The sequence below is a fragment of the Kockiozyma suomiensis genome (assembly GCF_038497685.1).
Source record: "Kockiozyma suomiensis strain NRRL Y-17356 unplaced genomic scaffold V2V93scaffold_7, whole genome shotgun sequence".
In the NCBI taxonomy this organism is placed as follows: domain Eukaryota; kingdom Fungi; phylum Ascomycota; class Lipomycetes; order Lipomycetales; family Lipomycetaceae; genus Kockiozyma; species Kockiozyma suomiensis.
In genome coordinates, this window is record NW_027117670.1 from 309,124 (window position 1) to 326,028 (window position 16,905).

Below are 16,905 nucleotides of genomic sequence, written 5' to 3' on the forward strand. Positions count from 1 at the left end.
GGCCTTGGAGAGGAAAAGAAGTTAGTATTCATGATTGCTGCGTAACTTAGCAAATAGAAAGAAACTTACCGAGCGAACAGAAGCCCTAGCCAATCTAGAAGCCAACATTATTTGAAATAGGAATAGAGTTGTCTAAAAAGTGTTTTTATACAAAAACGCAGAGACGGAGACGAAGATGGAGACAGAAAAGAGAAGTTCGGAAGAGAAAAGTGCGCCTAAAAAATTTGAGACTGGGGCCGGAACCCGTCAAACTATTACCCGGCCGTGGAATGCAATGGAAAGCGACGTCACCGATTGTCACGTGACTTTTCCGAGCGAAGCGGATGCGGCGGCACTATTTTGATGTGCGAGGATGAAGATTTACTGGCTTGTATAGCAGAATTAGTTCTTGTAAGATGATGGATTCCTAGCGGTTGAGAGGGAAGAACTATGTATTTGCGATTAAGATAAGAGAAAGATTTGCGACGCGGCAGCTGGTTAATTGATCAACAGCATGCTGATTCAGACCTCGAATGGAAATATGATGTGTTGTTTTGAACATCATAAATTTTGTAAGATTACGGTTAACTCAATGCAATAACTTGTATGATTTAAATTCTCGGGAATTTTCTATTTATTCCCAGTGGCAATTGCTTAAGTAAAATGAACATAGTTTAAATATTTCGTTCTTCTCATCGTCGTCATCATCATCATTATCATCACGTCTTCACAATCACATATACCGCTCGCTACTACGGATCCAGGTATTCTGACCATAATAGATAACAATATACAGAGCAAACAGCCAGACTGTGCCTTCTCACAGGACAGTCTGTTTATAGACGGTTATCGGTCGAATCCTTCTCGATTCTGCCTGTTTCAGATACATACACCGCTCTCGGAAACTTCCGATTTTGCATTCGCGTGTCTTCAAATCGCAATCAGTTTGTCACCTTCAATCGATAGTCTTCTCATTTCGATATTTCGCTTCGTGGAGCACTCAAATTTGATGACTGAGCCCATACATCATAGTCCAACGCAAGACCGATCGCGTGCGCCAGGTCTTCCCCGCACTCTTGTTCCACCAAGTTTCTTCAATGTCCCTTCCGCGATCAATGATTGGCACTACGAAAGCAGACGAGTGGCTCAGTCTATTCTTCCTCATCTCTTTCTAGGCCCAATGTCAGTAGTAAAAGATGAGAAATTTATTGAAGAAAATAACATAAAATTAGTGTTGGGCACTACATCTCCACAAATGTGGCAGATTATGAAGCAACGGTACGCAGGACGACCGCAGTTTCAGGCATTACCGGTAGCCGGCACGGCTGATTTAGTGAAAATGTTTCCCAAATCAAAAGCTATAATTGATACGACTCTACAAAATGAAGGGGCTGTACTAGTATATTGTGAGACTGGTAATGAAATTAGCGCTGCTGTTGTCGTCGCTTATATAATGGAGACAAACAAGTATGATGCTCTCTTCTTTTCAGGTTTTATGTTATGCTCTGAGCTAATCTTTTTTTTGCAGGTGGGATCTGATCAAATCTATCCAATTTGTTCAATCGCAAAGATTCTGTGTGGCTTTAGACGACGACATCAAATTCCAAGTAAGTAATATTCTAACGTACCGATTCTATTATTATTCGTCGTTATTAACATATCCCGTTTCTAGCTCCGAGTGCGTTTTCTCTTTTCAATTACTATCTTCCTAGTTAACTAACATATACAATAGACGTATGAGTCACTCTGCAAAGCGCAAGACGAAGTCCAAGCGGCCTCATCATCTGACTGCGAGCGAATCGGCATTCGACGAACAATAGATGATCTATATGAAGACACTACTACGTAAGTTTGATATTTGTTGTAGGCGGATAACGTTTCATGTTGGTTAATAATTGTGTGAAGGTCTTCAGCTCGCGAAGGAATGGCTCCGTTCAGCGATTCGAATCCTGATTATCAGAATATGACCGGCTGATTCTATTCTTAACATATCAGATATATTGCTGTGCTTGTACAATATTGCCGTTTTCTATTGTTACGTTCGAACAAAAGCGAGGTGTAAAAATCTTATCTTATAAAATAAGGCGCGGAGTTTTGTTTTGGTGTGCTTTTCATCTGTTTGTGCTGTGTTTTAGTGGATTATTGTCTTGTGATACGCGTTTTTTTTTGTCTAGAATAATTAACACGTTGTGTACAAAAGAAGGAAATAATGCAATTTTGAAATGCCATATCGATAAAGAAACGCTATTTTACAATCCGGCAAGCTTGAACGGCCTTTTCTCAAACGCCTTCATCATGCTCGCCGTATACTCCTCTAGATTTCCCTGCTGCTCAACAAATTTTTCAATCATCGTTAAGGCTCTCATCTTCAACCCATCTTCTAAATCAGGTAATTGTACGGAGTCTTTAGCATTCAACAATTTCCCATCTGGAACAGGATATTTCAGCGCATCAGAGACTACCAAGTCACGGTATTCTCTAGCAATAGCAGCAATTACCGGATTGTCACTTTCAAGCTCTGTTTTCGCGACAAGTCTCTTTTTATCAATTAAAGTCGATCGTGGCAATTCACGTTGCAGCACCTGTGATCGCCTGCTTAGTGCACGCTCTTCCTCAATTGCTCGAATCTGTTTGATTCTTCGCTCTCGTTCTCCGGCATCTTCCAATTCGGCTTCCTGCAATTGCACTTCAATCGGAACTTCCTCTTCTTCCTCTTCCTCCGGCGCGACAAGTTCGAAATCATTTCTCGGCTTGGGGAGATTGCTGAAACCAGCTTTCAGCATATCAGCAATTCCACCCGCATTACTCGGTCCAAATATATCGTCTTCTACGTCATTAGCGTCTTCAAGCACAACGTCCTGCTTCCCTATTCGCACAATCTCATCAACTTCAGCTTCCGTAACTTGCGGAGCCGGTAAAGAAAGTTTCCGCCGTTTTGAAATTTGTTCTTCTTCTTGCAGTTTTTGCAGTCTCTCAGCGCGTATTATAGCCTGTCTATCTGCCGCTTGCGCCTCCTGCTTTTCGTCCTTTGGGCGCCTTTTATGACTCGCATTTGGATCTTCAGTGTCTTTTCTGCGCGTACCGAATTTATTCGTACGAGCGTCGAAAATCGCCTTGTCTTCATAATTTGTAGTCTTTTCCTCAGTTGTGTCATAGAATCCAGCAGCCGGTTGATGTTCGAAGGGGATATCTGCGTTATAATCCATCTCATGACGATTTTTCTTTGTTAATTTTACACTATAAGAAGGTCAGGAAATTGAAGCGATAGAAAAGCATAAGTTATGAAAGCATACTTGATTCCAGCTTGTTTCAGTTCTCGCCGTTTCTGAAGGACAGCAAGACGACGACTTTCTTCGAGAAGACGTTCACGGTCTTTACGCTTTGCTTTCTTTCCTTGAGTATTTGCGAGACGCGCGCGCGCTTCTGAGAGCATTTCCTTTTCGTCTTCATCCATATCAATGGCATCTGGTCGGGCGGGTCTGAGAAGTCTGTTAGTACTGCAGCTCTCTCTAGCAATTACGACCAAAAAATAGATTGTTTACTTTGTTTCTGGATCTGGATCGATTTCACCAGGTCGGAGTCTTCGAATTTGATCCGCCGCCTGTGCTTCGCCACCTGGCCCCATCAACCCCAGCTCCCCACTCTCTAATGCCTCAGCATCGTCAAGTAATTTCTGATATCGCTCTAAACATTGTGTGGCTGTTCGTCCCACAATTGGCGCAATAGTCCGCCATTGCGTAGGCATAAGTTTTGCAAGATGAAGTAATTTCTCATCTTCTTCGCGGGACCATTCGATTTTTTTGATGGAAGGGTCGATCCATTCGTTCCAACGGGCTTTGGCTTGTTTGGCAGTTTTGCGATTTAGAAGTGATGATACTCGCGCCCATTGATTGAGTCCGTATTTTGCAATACTACATTCAACAGCAGTCGTTAATAAGTCAATGTACAAAAATCTTGATAATATGGGGAAAAAATTACCCTGCACGAAGAATCTCATCTGAAGGTACAGTCAGTACGTGTTTGAACGTGTATACAAAGTGGATCAAGTTGAACATACCTTCAAGATTCGTCCAGACGCCTCCTTTGATATACGGAGCCATTTTCAAACTGTTATACAAATATGAAAATCCCTCTGGTTTCGATACTTGACAAATCAGAGTTTCTTAATTAACTCGTAGTCGTTTCTGTGGCACCGTCGACAAAGAAGTAAACAGGTTGAAATCTTTTGAGATGTACGAATTCCACAGATGTAAAACATGGGTTTTGTACTGATAAATTGAATCCCGTTATAGACATCGTCTAAAAGAATCAAGTTCATCATAGTTTTAAGATGGACTGTTCAAAAGAGAAAAGCATAAAAAGTAAAAATAATTTGCAGTGAATTTGCGTATAATAGCTATCTACAAGATGACAATGAAGGGTTTCATTTTAGTAAATAGCAAAAATGTTTGCCCGAAACCGCATAAAGCACTTCCAAAACTCCAAATGAATGAAACGACATCTCATAACAAATAATTCTGGCTAGAAAAACTCTCTCAAACCTCACAATATCACATCACCGAGACATTCTCCAGTTGAATCGCTATTCATAGCAAGAAGAGCGACCGGTCCGGCCTATCCTCTCTCTTTCTGTCATCTTTTCTCGCATATGAATACTCATATTTACAATCTGCATCTACATCTAGAGCAAGCACCCGTGCCACACTCCCCTGAAGCACTTTGATATCCCCACGATGCTGGATGCGACAACCTCGAATCGGAATCACGAGCCTGCGCTTGCGACGGACTCAGCTGATCAAGTCTGCCAAAGAACACGGGATGTGTAGTTGCTGGATCAAGCCTTTCTTCCAATCGTGAATGCCTTTGAGGGCTCTGGCTAGAAGGTATAGGCGCTGGTGCCGAGGTTGGAGGGATGTTCGGACGGCGATCTGGCATTGGACATCTATTTGACAAAGAAGGAACCCGATTTTCGGGCGCAGCAATCTATAGTACAGTTAGATATACATAATACTTCAGGATCATCTTTTCATTAAAGACACATACAGGTCGCCTTGGTTGAAGATGAGGAAACATTGGCAAAGAGTAGTAGATGAAAGCAAGCGGGGGCGAGGAAAGAAAGCCGCAGCGATATCGGCCCCGGATTACTCTTAACAATAACTAAAAAGTTTATTCTCGCCTTCAGTCCGCAAGTCCTCGTTCTCTTTAAATAAAAGACCACTGTTCATTCAAAAGGGTGAGATGTCGGCAAGTAAAGCTCTTGTTGTTCTAAAGGACGCAGCTCTGCGTCCTCAACATTTCGGTAAAAACATCTTCACAAACCCACTTTCATTGACCATCAAGCCGACTCAGAAATGGGCCATTACAGGCACTCACAAGTCTCGATTCTTGCAGGGTCTCGCTGGTCAATTCACAGCCGTGCCAGCCAAGTCTCGGACGTATCCCTTCCTTGAGAATAAGGTCTGGCCTGCTACTGCTTGCAGTCTAATAATGTTTGACACCGACATCAAACCCGCGTACTTGGCTGCCAGATATGAGTTTTTCCGAGAAGCAGAGGATGCAGACTTGGAAGCATTTTTGAGAAGCGCTTTTCACGCTGATGCTACCGATATGGAGGCGCTTGAACATCAGGAAAAAATATTCAAAGCGGTCGTTGAGAGGCTTGGATTGACCTCCATGTTGAAGCAGTGGGTGGTGACACTGAGCAACGGACAGAATAGAAGGGCGCGAATTGCGCGAGGATTATTGAAGAGCCCTCGATTATTACTTGCAGATGAACCATTTCGTATGCGTAAGTGCTGTAAAGGCGTTTGAATTCAGTACTAACATTTGTATAGTTGGGTTGGATCCTGGAGCCACAGAGAACCTAGCTAAGCTTCTCGACGAGCTGGCTCCAAATCCATACGTCGTGCTTGGTCTGCGTGCCCATGAGCCGATTCCCTCGTGGATCACACACGTAGCGGTTGTTGATGAATCCGGAATCATTGATTCTGGTACCAAAGAAGAGGTAGCTTCTACCATCAAAAGACTGATTGATCAGCGCAATTCACTTTCCCATAAAGCAGATTTATTTGATTTCAAAGCTGAGAATATGGTGCCTCCATTTAGAGAGGGAGTAGAATCCATTATTGATATTGATCATGCCACTATTAAGTATGAAGACCGCATGGTGATTAATGACTTAAAATGGGTAGTCAAGCGAGGTGAACGATGGCATTTAAGGGGAAATAATGGTGAGTTACGATAATGCCTCTCTTGCTGTTGCTAGTATCAAATAGCTAACTTTAGCTGCAGGCTCTGGAAAAAGTACCCTTCTTTCAATGCTTACTGCAGACCATCCAAAATCATGGAATTCCAAGATCAAGATGTTTGACGAGCCCAGAAAAGTTGGAAAGCACAATTATTTTACGATTAATCGCGTCATTGGACACGCGTCCCCAGAAATCCACGCCATCTTTCCCAAGACACTTACTGCATTCCAGGCTGTCGAGAATGGCTTCACAGTAGGAAGTTTCCTTCCTCCCTCGGTGTCTGCTCATGTGGCGGGAGGTTTAACGGAACGACAACGCGTCGAACGTGTCAACAAGTTACTCGAGTATTTCAAGGTTAAAGGTGAAACGCTTTTCAGCGACCTCACCCTCAACGACCAAAAGGTGGTTCTTTTCATACGAGCTATCGTTCGCAACCCAGAGATTCTTATCCTTGACGAGGCCTTTTCGGCAATGAATGACGAGAGCATTTTCCGGTGCAAAAAATTTGTCGATGAGTGGGGTGGAACTGTCATTGCGATTGGGCATGTCAATGACGAGATCCCCCGATGCGACAAATATATCCGCCTCCACGGAGGAAATACCAAACCTGAACAGGGTATTATTGAATAATGCATTTATATTGGCATATCTAGTAATTTTTTTGTTGTATATTGAAATCATAGAGAGCAGCACATATAGATTGCTGTAAATAAATAAACTTCTGGTATTAAATGTTTTAAATGTGATAACGTTGAGTATATATGCTGCTGCACCTAAGTGTAGCAGTTTTCTGCTTAAAACTCCCAGCCAATAATTTTTTTCCTAGTTTTAAAGCTAGTTAACGATTTATCTGGACAACCTGCTACTCTTTACCGGTCAACCACTGCTATTTTTCGGTGGCTCGGTAATAATATTTTAAATCTGTATGTGTTTATGCATAAGGAGCCTGGCTTTTGGCTGGCTTTTTCGTGGTTGAGAGGAATCAGTTGGGCTAATAGTATCCATTATTTTTAGTTCAATCACCTTCCAAATATCTATCTGATCATACAACATGGGTATGTCTATTAGTAGCCTTTGTGGTCACATGTTTCAATATGCTGATGTTTTCGATTGACAGGTCCTAAAAAGGGAGTTAAGTTGAGCTTGGGGTCGTTCTTGACCGACGACTGTAAGTGAACACGATATCGCGCACACGCGTGTTCTGATATTTCTGGCTCGTACTGACTTTGAAAATAGCCTATGGATCTTGGGCTGATGATATGGGAGACTTGCCTCCTCTTCGTACGTATATGAAAATTTTATAAAAATCTATCAATAATATTCTAACTGAAATTCAGCATCTACGAGTATGCATTCATCGCTGCAGCTTCTTCTTTAGGTTCGATATTAACTGATTTATTGCAGCTTCCACGAGCGACCGCTATGGAAACTCCTCTTCTGGAGACCGTTTTTCTGACCGTTCCACCCGAGACAACGACGGCTTTGCCAGCGGTGGCCCTGACCGCTACGTTCCTCCTGAGCGTCCCACAAGAGGTGAGATAAAATTATAGCTTTTCGATGATCATCGTAACGTCATAGCTTACGAAGATATAGAATTTGATTCATCCACCCGAGGCAGCAAATTCGAGAGTGCCGAACCCCGCAGCGATTATCGCGATGACCGCCGAGGCGGATACGATCGCGAAGAGCGTTCGCGTTTCGAGCGCGAGCCGTTACCGATTCCCGACGCGCCGCCATACACGGCATACATTGGTAACTTGTCAAATGATGCTGTCGATAGCAATTTAGCGGAATTTTTTGATGGATTGGAAATTGATAACATTCGTGTGATTCGTGACCGAATGGAGCAGCCTAAGGGATTTGCATATGTTGAATTTAAAGACAGAAGTTCGATCGAGAAAGCTTTGGAGATGACTGGCCGCGAAATTATCGGCCGCCCTGTTCGCATTAATGTTGCTGATCCTCGTATGTGCTTCTCTTGAATTTTGGTTACGCATAGAATTTGCACTTACATACCTCATATAGCAAAGGAAGACCGCACCGCTGGAGAATGGAGAAGGGGAGGCCCGCTTCCTGGTTTGGATCGCCGCGAGAGTTCCGACAGAAGGGTAGTTTCAGACGATAAAGTGCGTGATTTTGACACCTGGGAACGCCGTGGTCCTCTCCCCGCTCTTGACGACGACCGCCGTCAAAACTTTGGCAGTCGCTCATCTTCTGGATCGCGGTCAAACCGTGATAGCGCTGAACCTGAGCGTGAAAACCCGCGACAATTTGGCAATTGGCGTTCTGGTTCTGCGTCTGATGGTCAGCGCAAGACTCCGGAAGCCTCAGATCCTCCCGTTCGATCAGAGCGCAAGCGGTTGGCACTGAAGCCACGTTCAACGCCTATTGATAGTGATGCTTCCGCATCTGCCGCCACACCGGCTACTGGCTCCAAGAAATCTAGCCCATTCGGGTTAGCTGCCCCGGTTGATACCTCCAAGAAGCTGCAGGAGCTTGAGGAGAGGTTGGCTGCGAAGGAGGCCGAGCGTCAGCAGAAGATACAGCAAGATATTGAGGAGCGCAAGGCTGCTGCAAAGGCTGCTGCCGAGCGAACTGAGCGCGCGATTGCGAATCGCAGACAAATGCGCGAGGCGCTTGCGACTAAGGACGAGGATCATAAAGCAGCTCCTGCTGAGGAGAAGAAAGAAGAATCACCTGTTCCGTCGACAAAGACTTTTGACATTCTGCGTACAGCAGCCGCTGCTGATGACGATTTCGTTCCCGACGAGGAAGAGGAAGAGGTTGCGCCTACTTCGAAGGTGGAAAGTGCTGTGCCTGAGGGAGCACCGGTACAGGCCGCTGTTGAAGATTCTGTTGAGGGTGGAGACTGGTCTGTTGTGGAGAAGCCTGTTAAGAGAGTTAACGGCAAATAAGCTACGAGTATAAGAAAGGCGTTTGGTGGTGGTGGTAGTGTAGGCGAAACGTCTACTTGAGATGATTGCATGCTTTAATGGATGAAACAAGTGAGATTAAGATCCTTTTTCTGTCTTACAATTAGAATTTCATACTGATCTTTCTCTTGATTTGTGTTCATCTTTTGCTTATGTGGTATTTAAAAGTTTTGTTCGTATGTTTATAATGAACTGTTGCAAAGAATACAAGCTTGTAGGTTGAGTAGACAAAATCCCGCGGCGCTCTACCATTACGTCTTGAGCATTTTTTTGTTTTCTTATTCCTTTGCAAAATAAATACACTACCTTGGTTGTAGGCCGCTTGAATATTCGATTATTCAGCTCGTATTCTTACTGAAGCGCAGTGACATCGGCTTAGACTGCGGCTGCTGCTCGTCTCTTTATCTCTAACGACGTCATCACAGCTCTTATTCTCACTAAAGATATAAAGCCAACCCGCTGGCGTCTACTATCTTCAAGTTATTTTTAATATCGATTTCTGTTGTTGCGATGGCTTCAATAATACAAAATCTTCTTCGCGTCGTTCGAGGCCCTTCTATCGTACCTGTCAGTACGAGCGGGATTACTGCTGCTGGACCAATTTCGCCTACTATGGCTGTACCAGATGGCGCTGAGGTTGCTACTATTGCTGCCGGGTATGATATTATTATTGACTGTTTGAATTAATCTGCTGGTCGTTATACTAACTTGTGTCTGTAGATGTTTCTGGGGTATACTACTTTTTACAATTTTCTTCATCTGTGTGAGCTTGCACTACTAATTGTGTATATTAGGCGTCGAACATATCTACAGAAAACACTTCGCTGATGGAAAGGGATTGCTTGACTGCCGAGTGGGATACAGCGGTGGATCAGTCAAGAGTCCCTCCTACCGTGAAGTATGCGGAGCACAGACTGGCCGTACGATATCTTTTTAGAGCTATTTTCAAACCCTCGCTAATTCAAATTTTTGTCAATTAGATGCCGAAGCTCTTCAGATTGTATTTGATCCAAAGATAGTATCATACGATACTCTTCTTGATTTCTTTTTCCGTATGCACGATCCGACACAATTCAACCAGCAGGGTCCTGATCGTGGTCCGCAGTACAGATCCGTGATTTTTTACCACAGCGATGAGCAGAAGAATACTGCAGAAGAGGTCAAGGAGCGCTTGCAGAAGTCTTTTTATCCTGGATCCCCTATTGCTACGCAGATTGTGCCGATTGAGACGTTCTGGGATGCTGAGACATATCATCAGCTTTACTTGCACAAGAACCCTTATGGGTATGTTATTCATGATACTCTGATTAGAAGATATACGACAAAGGATTTAATTAATGTTATTTGATTTAGATACGAATGCCCTACGCATTTCCTTCGCACAACCCCAATGAACCGCTAAAAGACACTTGAGCAGCAGGGAAGTTAAACATATTGAATGTATTCGAATAGTTCGTACTTAGGCCTCATATTGAATTCATCCCGCAGAGAATTTACAAACCGGAAGATTTTGATTGATTTTAGAATAAGTTAGCAAAAAAGACACTACATTACTGTAGGCATATGAACCGTCAACCCTACTCCTGTAACAATAGCTCTTGCTACGCAAGCCGCGCGAGTCATAATTTTTTTTCGTAGTCCTTTGATTTGTATCTCGCTTAATATCGGCAGCTGCAGAGAACATCAGCACAGTCAACAGAAAAAGAAATGGCTGATTCAAAACCTGAAGAGGTTGCAGCCAAGCTCGAGGCCACCAAAATTACCGATGCGTCTGCTGCCGGTACCGCTCCCGCAAAGGAAGGAAAAGGCAAGAAAGGTGAGAAAGGTGGTAAAGGTGGTAAAGGAGGAGATGCGGCTGGAGGAAAAGGCGGTAAGGGAGGTAAAGGCAAGGACTCTGGAGCCAATTTTAATATCAATCTTGTGAATGCTGTCGACGGACAGGTTGTTACTCGATTTCCTCCTGAGCCTAGCGGATACTTGCATATCGGACATGCAAAGGCAGCATTGTTGAACCAGTATTTTGCTCAAGCATATCATGGTAAATTGATCATTCGATTCGATGATACAAACCCGAGCAAGGAAAATGTGCGGATATATTTGAATCTTTATTCTTTTGTTGACTTTAGCTAACAACCGTTCAGGTTGAATTTCAAGACGCGATTCTCGAAGACCTTGAACTCATGGGAATCAAAGGCGATGTTGTCAGCTACACATCCGATTACTTTGACGTCTTGTACAATTACATGATCCAAATGATCAAGGACGGAAAGGCCTACGCCGACGATACTCCTGTTGAGCAAATGCGCGAGGAGCGTACCGAAGGAATAGCTAGTGCCCGACGTGAGCGCACAGTTGAGGAGAACTTAAAGATTTTCCAGGAAATGTGCGACGGTACTGAAGAGGGTCTCAAGAACTGCATTCGTGCTAAGCTCTCTGTCACTTCGCCTAACAAGGCACTTCGTGACCCTGTTATGTACAGATGCAATCTGACGCCTCATCACCGGACTGGAACTAAGTGGAAAGTGTATCCTACTTATGATTTTGCGTGCCCGATTGTCGACTCGACTGAGGGCGTCACGCATGCTCTTCGTACCAGTGAGTATAGAGACCGTAACCCACAATACGAATGGGTTCTCAAAGCGATCGGCCTGCGCAAGGTCTACATTTGGGATTTTAGTCGTATTAACTTTGTCAAGACTTTGTTGAGTAAGCGTAAGTTACAGTGGTTTGTTGACGAGAAACTGGTCACGGGATGGGATGACCCTCGATTCCCTACTGTGCGTGGTGTACGCAGACGCGGAATGACGATTGAAGGTTTGCGGAAGTTCATTCTCTCTCAGGGTCCTTCCAAAAACATTCTGAATCTTGATTGGAGTCTAATTTGGGCAACCAACAAGAAGGAGATCGATCCTAAGGCCCCCAGATATGTTGCTGTGCTTGATAATAACAAGGTTAAAATCACTATTGAGGGCGGTCCAGCCGTTCCATTCAGCGAGGACAAGCCAAAGCACAAGAAGAATGCCGAGCTTGGAACCAAGAAGATTGTTTATAGCTCCGAAATCTTCGTCGACCAGGATGATGCACAGACCTTCAAAGATGGAGAGGAGATCACTCTTATGGACTGGGGTAATGCTATTCTCAAAACGATTCACAAGGATGGTGACATCGTTACTGGTATTGATGCTGTCTTGAACTTGGAAGGTGATTTCAGGAAGACTGAGAAGAAGGTTACTTGGCTCGCGGACACTCCTGAGTTAACTCCTGTTGATCTCGTTGATTTCGATTACTTGATCACCAAGGACAAGCTTGCTGAAGAAGACAATGTCAGGGATTTCGTTAATCCCAATACGGAATTTCACTCTGCGGGTATTGCAGATCTCAACGTTAGAGATTTGAAGGAGGGAGACATCATCCAGTTTGAACGTAAGGGATACTATAGACTTGACAAGCCGTACAGCGAGTCAACAGCTGCAGTATTCTTCACGATTCCAGATGGAAAGGTCGTGATGAAATATGGAGCCAAGAAATAATTGTAGGTTTATATAAAATATTTGTGCTATTTATACTATTAAAAATATATACATTGTATGATACATTTGATCTAAGCCTTAACCTCCTCCACCTCTTCCTTAACCACCTGTTCCAAGGCTTCAGCGGGCTCGACTAGGCTTAACCACTCTTGATACGTTTTTAAAGTCAGATCGGAAAACGAGGTACGGCCAAATTCAGTGGCCTTAGCAGTAAGCAACTCGCGGATCTGAGGAATCTTGTCTTGAAACAATGCGGTCAGTTCCTCATTAATCTTTCTGACCCCAACACTCTGTATTTCATTATGTGTGCTGATAAGTCCAGCAAGCGTAATTTCAAAATCAATGAGTGAGCGTTGCATGACAGTGAGCTGACGCTGCGAGTACGTAGCCATAGTCTCGAGCGGCACAGAAATTGGGTGCTCCGCGATGAGACCTTTCAAAGCCACCGTATATTTTTCAACTTGAGTTTGATGAAGTATTGTGAATACTTCGGCAACATGAAAGTCTCCGTTTTGAAGATTGCCGAGAGCTCCGATAGCAAGACCGCAGCGCACTGGATCGTAGATGCCTTTCTCATAGCGCTTGGCAACTTTCTCGGTGCTGAGATAGGTATGCCTTTGCACACCAAGATAAATGGCGTACGTCCTGAGGTACTCCAGCAAAGCATTAGGTCCGCGCGTAATGCAATTTGCGCGCGGTGCGCTCACGATAGCGGCAGCTTCTCGGTAAAAGCCTTTAGAGATGAGATGTCGGAACAGCGACACGGTCTGCCAATCCGGAACTGAGTATATTTGCCGCTGCTTGCTCATTCTGATGATTTCAGCCATAACAAGGGGAATTTGTTCTTTTGTTTCAATGGCTCTAATCAGAGTTGTAACTTGCTGCTGCGACGGTGGTTGCGGTTTGATAATTTTTGCTCGTCCTCTGCTGACAATCATGCGGTCCTCTTCACTCAACTTTTTGCCTGATGAACTCCTTAAAAGAATCTCCTGAGAAACCTGTGTAGCTGCTACATCAGCTTTGATTACCCGCTTTGAGGTCTTGTTGCGCAGGGCTTCCAAAATTTGGTCGAAAGATTGAGGCGGCAGGTTTTGAGTCGCCGACGAGTCGTGCTGAAGCGATGCTGTACTTTGGTATCTCACCAAGTTGCTTCTCAGCACACTAAGAGCCCATCGGCTTGAAAAAAGTGCTGCCGACATTCTGCTTCTAACTTCTGTGCTTGAAGAGGTAAGAGAGTGTAGTGTCTTGTGAAGAGGTATATTTCTTCTTCCCTTCCGAATCGTAGAAACCAAAAATTTGGTGCGGCTGGGTACCAACCACTCATTGATTACATTTGGCACACACGCCTTGAAAGTGTCAGCAAATTGCACTTATATTGGGTAGTATATAACCTTGTATTTACTAGACATGGCAGGTGCAACACGCTCCGGAATTATAGGCAATTTGTTTTGTATGTGCAGGCGCAGCCAGGCCGAATTAAGGGGCGACCTTCCTGACTCTCTGCATTCCTATCCACCACCTCATTCATCCACAGCCGTTCTCCTTTTGCTTCGCCATGTCTTCTCCAATTGGCATTTCGCATCTGCCTGAGCAGAGGTGTGTATAACTATGAAATTTTATATTGAAGCCGACATGTGTGGCTATGTCTCGTGTCTGAACCGGCGAGACTGCGGACGCGACGCGTCAATATGTAATGCGATCCCGACTGACATTTATTATTTCTGATCTCTAGGCGTAAGATTGTTTCTAAGCGCGGTGCTTCGTTTACGTTGATGGTTTGTGGCGAATCTGGGCTGGGTGAGTGCTGTCGATAGCGTATGAGATTTACGTAAGGAGAGCTAATTATGTGAATATTTGTATATAGGCAAGACGACCTTTGTCAACACTCTTTTTTCTACCTCTGTAAAAAGCTACGCCGACAATAAACGCCGTCACGCTAAGCAGACTTCTCAGACCGTGGAAATCGAAGTTTCGAAAGCAGAGCTTGAAGAGCGAGGCTTCAAGATTCGTCTTACGGTCGTAGATACCCCTGGATTTGGTGACTACGTCAACAACAGAGAGGCCTGGACTCCTATTGTCGAATTCATTGATGACCAGCATGAGAGCTATATGATTCAAGAGCAGCAACCTCATCGTGGAGAAAAAATAGATATGCGCGTGCACGCGTGCTTGTATTTCATCAGACCAACTGGCCATTCTCTTAAGCCGCTTGATGTTGAGGTTATGAAGAAGCTGTCGTCGCGCGTTAATCTGATCCCTGTCATTGCAAAGGCTGATACTCTTTCTCCGGAAAATTTGGCGGGCTTCAAAACTAGGGTAATACCGATTTTGCTTGTTTTTTTTCGTGAAATCGGCACAGTAGTTTCAGTGCTAACAACATACTCTATAGATCCGTGAGGTAATCACTGCCCAGAATATCAAAGTCTACTGCCCACCTATTGAAGAAGACGATCCTGAAATGGCAGCTCAGGCGCGTGATCTTATTGCCTCGATGCCGTACTCCGTGATTGGCTCCGAAACTGATGTCCAGACATCTGATGGCCGCGTTGTCAAGGGCCGTCAATACCTCTGGGGAGTTGCCGAGGTTGAGAATGAGAACCACTGCGATTTCGTTAAACTTCGGGATTTACTCATCAGAGTTGATATGCTTGATTTGGTACATTCCACTGAGGAACAACATTATGAGGCTTACAGGCAACAGCAGATGGAAACTCGTAAGTTTGGCGAGGCGAGACCGAGAAAGCTTGATAATCCGAAGTTCAAGGAGGAAGAAGAAGCGTTGAAAAGATTGTTCACTGAGCAGGTCAAGGCTGAGGAAAAGAGATTTAGACAATGGGAGCAGAATTTGATTGCTGAGCGAGATCGGCTCAACAAGGATCTTGAAAAGATTCAAGATAGCATTCATGCTACACAGTTAAAGATTGATGCCCATGCCAATAACTCTATCGGAAGGAGTCACGCTAAACGTTAATCGTATTATATTGATTGGTACAATAACCGTTGTATCATTTTAGTGTTTCATAGGAAATGAAAATACCACGCGCGTGCTTTCTTTTTTATTATTTTATTTGTTCTTTGTCTAGCTTTGTATTTGTATATGTTTATATTCAGGGTTCGCTTTTTTTTTTTCTCTCGTTTTTTTTTCGTGTAGTACGTGTTTTTAAAGAGGCGCCGTCTACGTCCAAGTAAATCAATAGAGATGTCGAAAGTAATATATATATCTTACTAGCGCTTCTTTGTATGAGTCATTAACATATTCATTTGCTCTGTGTGTATCTTACATGCAGCTTTGTAACTTGTCAACGTGTAATTTTCAATTTGAGATGAATCAGAAAATGTAATAAGGTGTTCAAACAAACCCCTTGCGTGCTGTAATTCTCAGGTTAGAACAGCAGGTCGAGACAATACAAAAAAATGGCTACTTACATCCTGTGAAAAAGTACTGAACGATGGCGACCTGGCATACAGCCATGGCGATTATGGCAATAGACTCCACGGTGGAAAACCAGAAAATACGGCCTTCAGTGGACTTAACAGTCGCAAAATTTCTATTTTCGCGGGTGCGGAAATATTTTTGAGTACGTGAGATGGAATTCAATTTGCCAGAAATGGCTCGTACGCTATTCTCAAGCGGTGAAACATCCTCGTCAGATCCAGCAGGCTTGATGGGCAGTTCTGCGCGATCTTCGTTCTCGACCTGCACCTACAGTTAGAAACACATCGATCAAAGACTATTCAGAGATACACATACCGTGATCTCAAAGTCGACTAGCTTTTCGGCAAAAGTAGACATGTCGTTTAGGAAGCAAAATCGGTACTCGCCAATTTCGTTTGCAGTGAAGACAAAATCGCCTTGTCGCTCCTTCTCTCCCTCGACGATGATCTTGAGGGTTGGCGACGCGACATGGTAGTCAATATCGAAAGAACCTCCACTTTGTACCTTTTTTGATTTTCTAATTAGCATGTATTCAACAAAGAGTAATTGTGCTCACAAAGATCTGCTCATACAGCAAAATAGAAGGCTACTTTGATACCGGTCTGCTTCACGTCGGTGTAAAAGCACGCGCGTTCGTTCGCGGCAACGCTATAAGTGAGCGCTGTGCAAGATACACAACTCACAAAAAGAGAAAGCAGTAAGATAAATCGCTTCATCGTGCTACGGCCTATTCAAACTCCTTGCTATGAACAAGTGGTAAATATAAGTTGTAAATAAAC

General features: G+C 43.9%; 9 protein-coding genes across 9 annotated transcripts; 6 read left to right on the plus strand and 3 right to left on the minus strand.

Moving 5' to 3' along the window:
• Positions 1–651: 651 nt before the first annotated feature.
• On the plus strand, positions 652–2,221 carry V2V93DRAFT_369694 (protein-tyrosine phosphatase-like protein). Its single transcript, XM_066910085.1, has 5 exons — positions 652–1,446; positions 1,508–1,586; positions 1,652–1,657; positions 1,712–1,824; positions 1,885–2,221. The coding sequence occupies exons 1-5, from the start codon at positions 989–991 to the stop codon at positions 1,952–1,954; spliced, it is 726 nt and encodes a 241-aa protein (XP_066765678.1). The 5' UTR covers positions 652–988; the 3' UTR covers positions 1,955–2,221.
• Positions 2,131–4,266, minus strand: V2V93DRAFT_369698 (pre-mRNA splicing factor component-domain-containing protein). The gene is made up of 5 exons (XM_066910086.1): positions 4,037–4,266; positions 3,958–3,976; positions 3,522–3,890; positions 3,273–3,458; positions 2,131–3,216 (listed from the first exon to the last, which is right to left on the minus strand). Exons 1-5 carry the CDS (start codon positions 4,077–4,079, stop codon positions 2,229–2,231), a joined length of 1,605 nt encoding a protein of 534 aa, XP_066765679.1. The 5' UTR covers positions 4,080–4,266; the 3' UTR covers positions 2,131–2,228.
• An 896-nt stretch (positions 4,267–5,162) lies between these two features.
• On the plus strand, positions 5,163–6,967 carry V2V93DRAFT_369701 (P-loop containing nucleoside triphosphate hydrolase protein). The gene is made up of 3 exons (XM_066910087.1): positions 5,163–5,761; positions 5,814–6,209; positions 6,271–6,967. The coding sequence occupies exons 1-3, from the start codon at positions 5,218–5,220 to the stop codon at positions 6,855–6,857; spliced, it is 1,527 nt and encodes a 508-aa protein (XP_066765680.1). The 5' UTR covers positions 5,163–5,217; the 3' UTR covers positions 6,858–6,967.
• Positions 6,968–7,059: 92 nt separating this feature from the next.
• On the plus strand, positions 7,060–9,368 carry V2V93DRAFT_369702 (uncharacterized protein). The gene is made up of 8 exons (XM_066910088.1): positions 7,060–7,150; positions 7,242–7,282; positions 7,345–7,395; positions 7,464–7,508; positions 7,565–7,573; positions 7,632–7,760; positions 7,821–8,192; positions 8,253–9,368. The coding sequence occupies exons 2-8, from the start codon at positions 7,279–7,281 to the stop codon at positions 9,140–9,142; spliced, it is 1,500 nt and encodes a 499-aa protein (XP_066765681.1). The 5' UTR covers positions 7,060–7,150; positions 7,242–7,278; the 3' UTR covers positions 9,143–9,368.
• A 302-nt stretch (positions 9,369–9,670) lies between these two features.
• Positions 9,671–10,778, plus strand: V2V93DRAFT_397691 (peptide methionine sulfoxide reductase MsrA; the record flags this gene model as incomplete). Its single annotated transcript, XM_066912541.1, has 5 exons — positions 9,671–9,816; positions 9,881–9,891; positions 9,955–10,080; positions 10,141–10,444; positions 10,514–10,778. The coding sequence occupies 5 exons, from the start codon at positions 9,671–9,673 to the stop codon at positions 10,560–10,562; spliced, it is 636 nt and encodes a 211-aa protein (XP_066765682.1). The 3' UTR covers positions 10,563–10,778.
• Position 10,779: 1 nt separating this feature from the next.
• On the plus strand, positions 10,780–12,726 carry V2V93DRAFT_239821 (tRNA synthetases class I, catalytic domain-containing protein). Its single transcript, XM_066907085.1, has 2 exons — positions 10,780–11,245; positions 11,302–12,726. The coding sequence occupies exons 1-2, from the start codon at positions 10,868–10,870 to the stop codon at positions 12,688–12,690; spliced, it is 1,767 nt and encodes a 588-aa protein (XP_066765683.1). The 5' UTR covers positions 10,780–10,867; the 3' UTR covers positions 12,691–12,726.
• Positions 12,694–13,946, minus strand: V2V93DRAFT_369708 (uncharacterized protein). The gene has a single exon (XM_066910089.1). The coding sequence runs from the start codon at positions 13,887–13,889 to the stop codon at positions 12,762–12,764; it is 1,128 nt and encodes a 375-aa protein (XP_066765684.1). The 5' UTR covers positions 13,890–13,946; the 3' UTR covers positions 12,694–12,761.
• Positions 13,947–14,206: 260 nt separating this feature from the next.
• Positions 14,207–15,994, plus strand: V2V93DRAFT_369713 (Septin-domain-containing protein). The gene is made up of 4 exons (XM_066910090.1): positions 14,207–14,286; positions 14,423–14,487; positions 14,555–15,006; positions 15,080–15,994. The coding sequence occupies exons 1-4, from the start codon at positions 14,246–14,248 to the stop codon at positions 15,659–15,661; spliced, it is 1,140 nt and encodes a 379-aa protein (XP_066765685.1). The 5' UTR covers positions 14,207–14,245; the 3' UTR covers positions 15,662–15,994.
• Positions 15,803–16,905, minus strand: V2V93DRAFT_369716 (emp24/gp25L/p24 family/GOLD-domain-containing protein). The gene is made up of 4 exons (XM_066910091.1): positions 16,699–16,905; positions 16,442–16,630; positions 16,117–16,387; positions 15,803–16,059 (listed from the first exon to the last, which is right to left on the minus strand). Exons 1-4 carry the CDS (start codon positions 16,840–16,842, stop codon positions 16,040–16,042), a joined length of 624 nt encoding a protein of 207 aa, XP_066765686.1. The 5' UTR covers positions 16,843–16,905; the 3' UTR covers positions 15,803–16,039.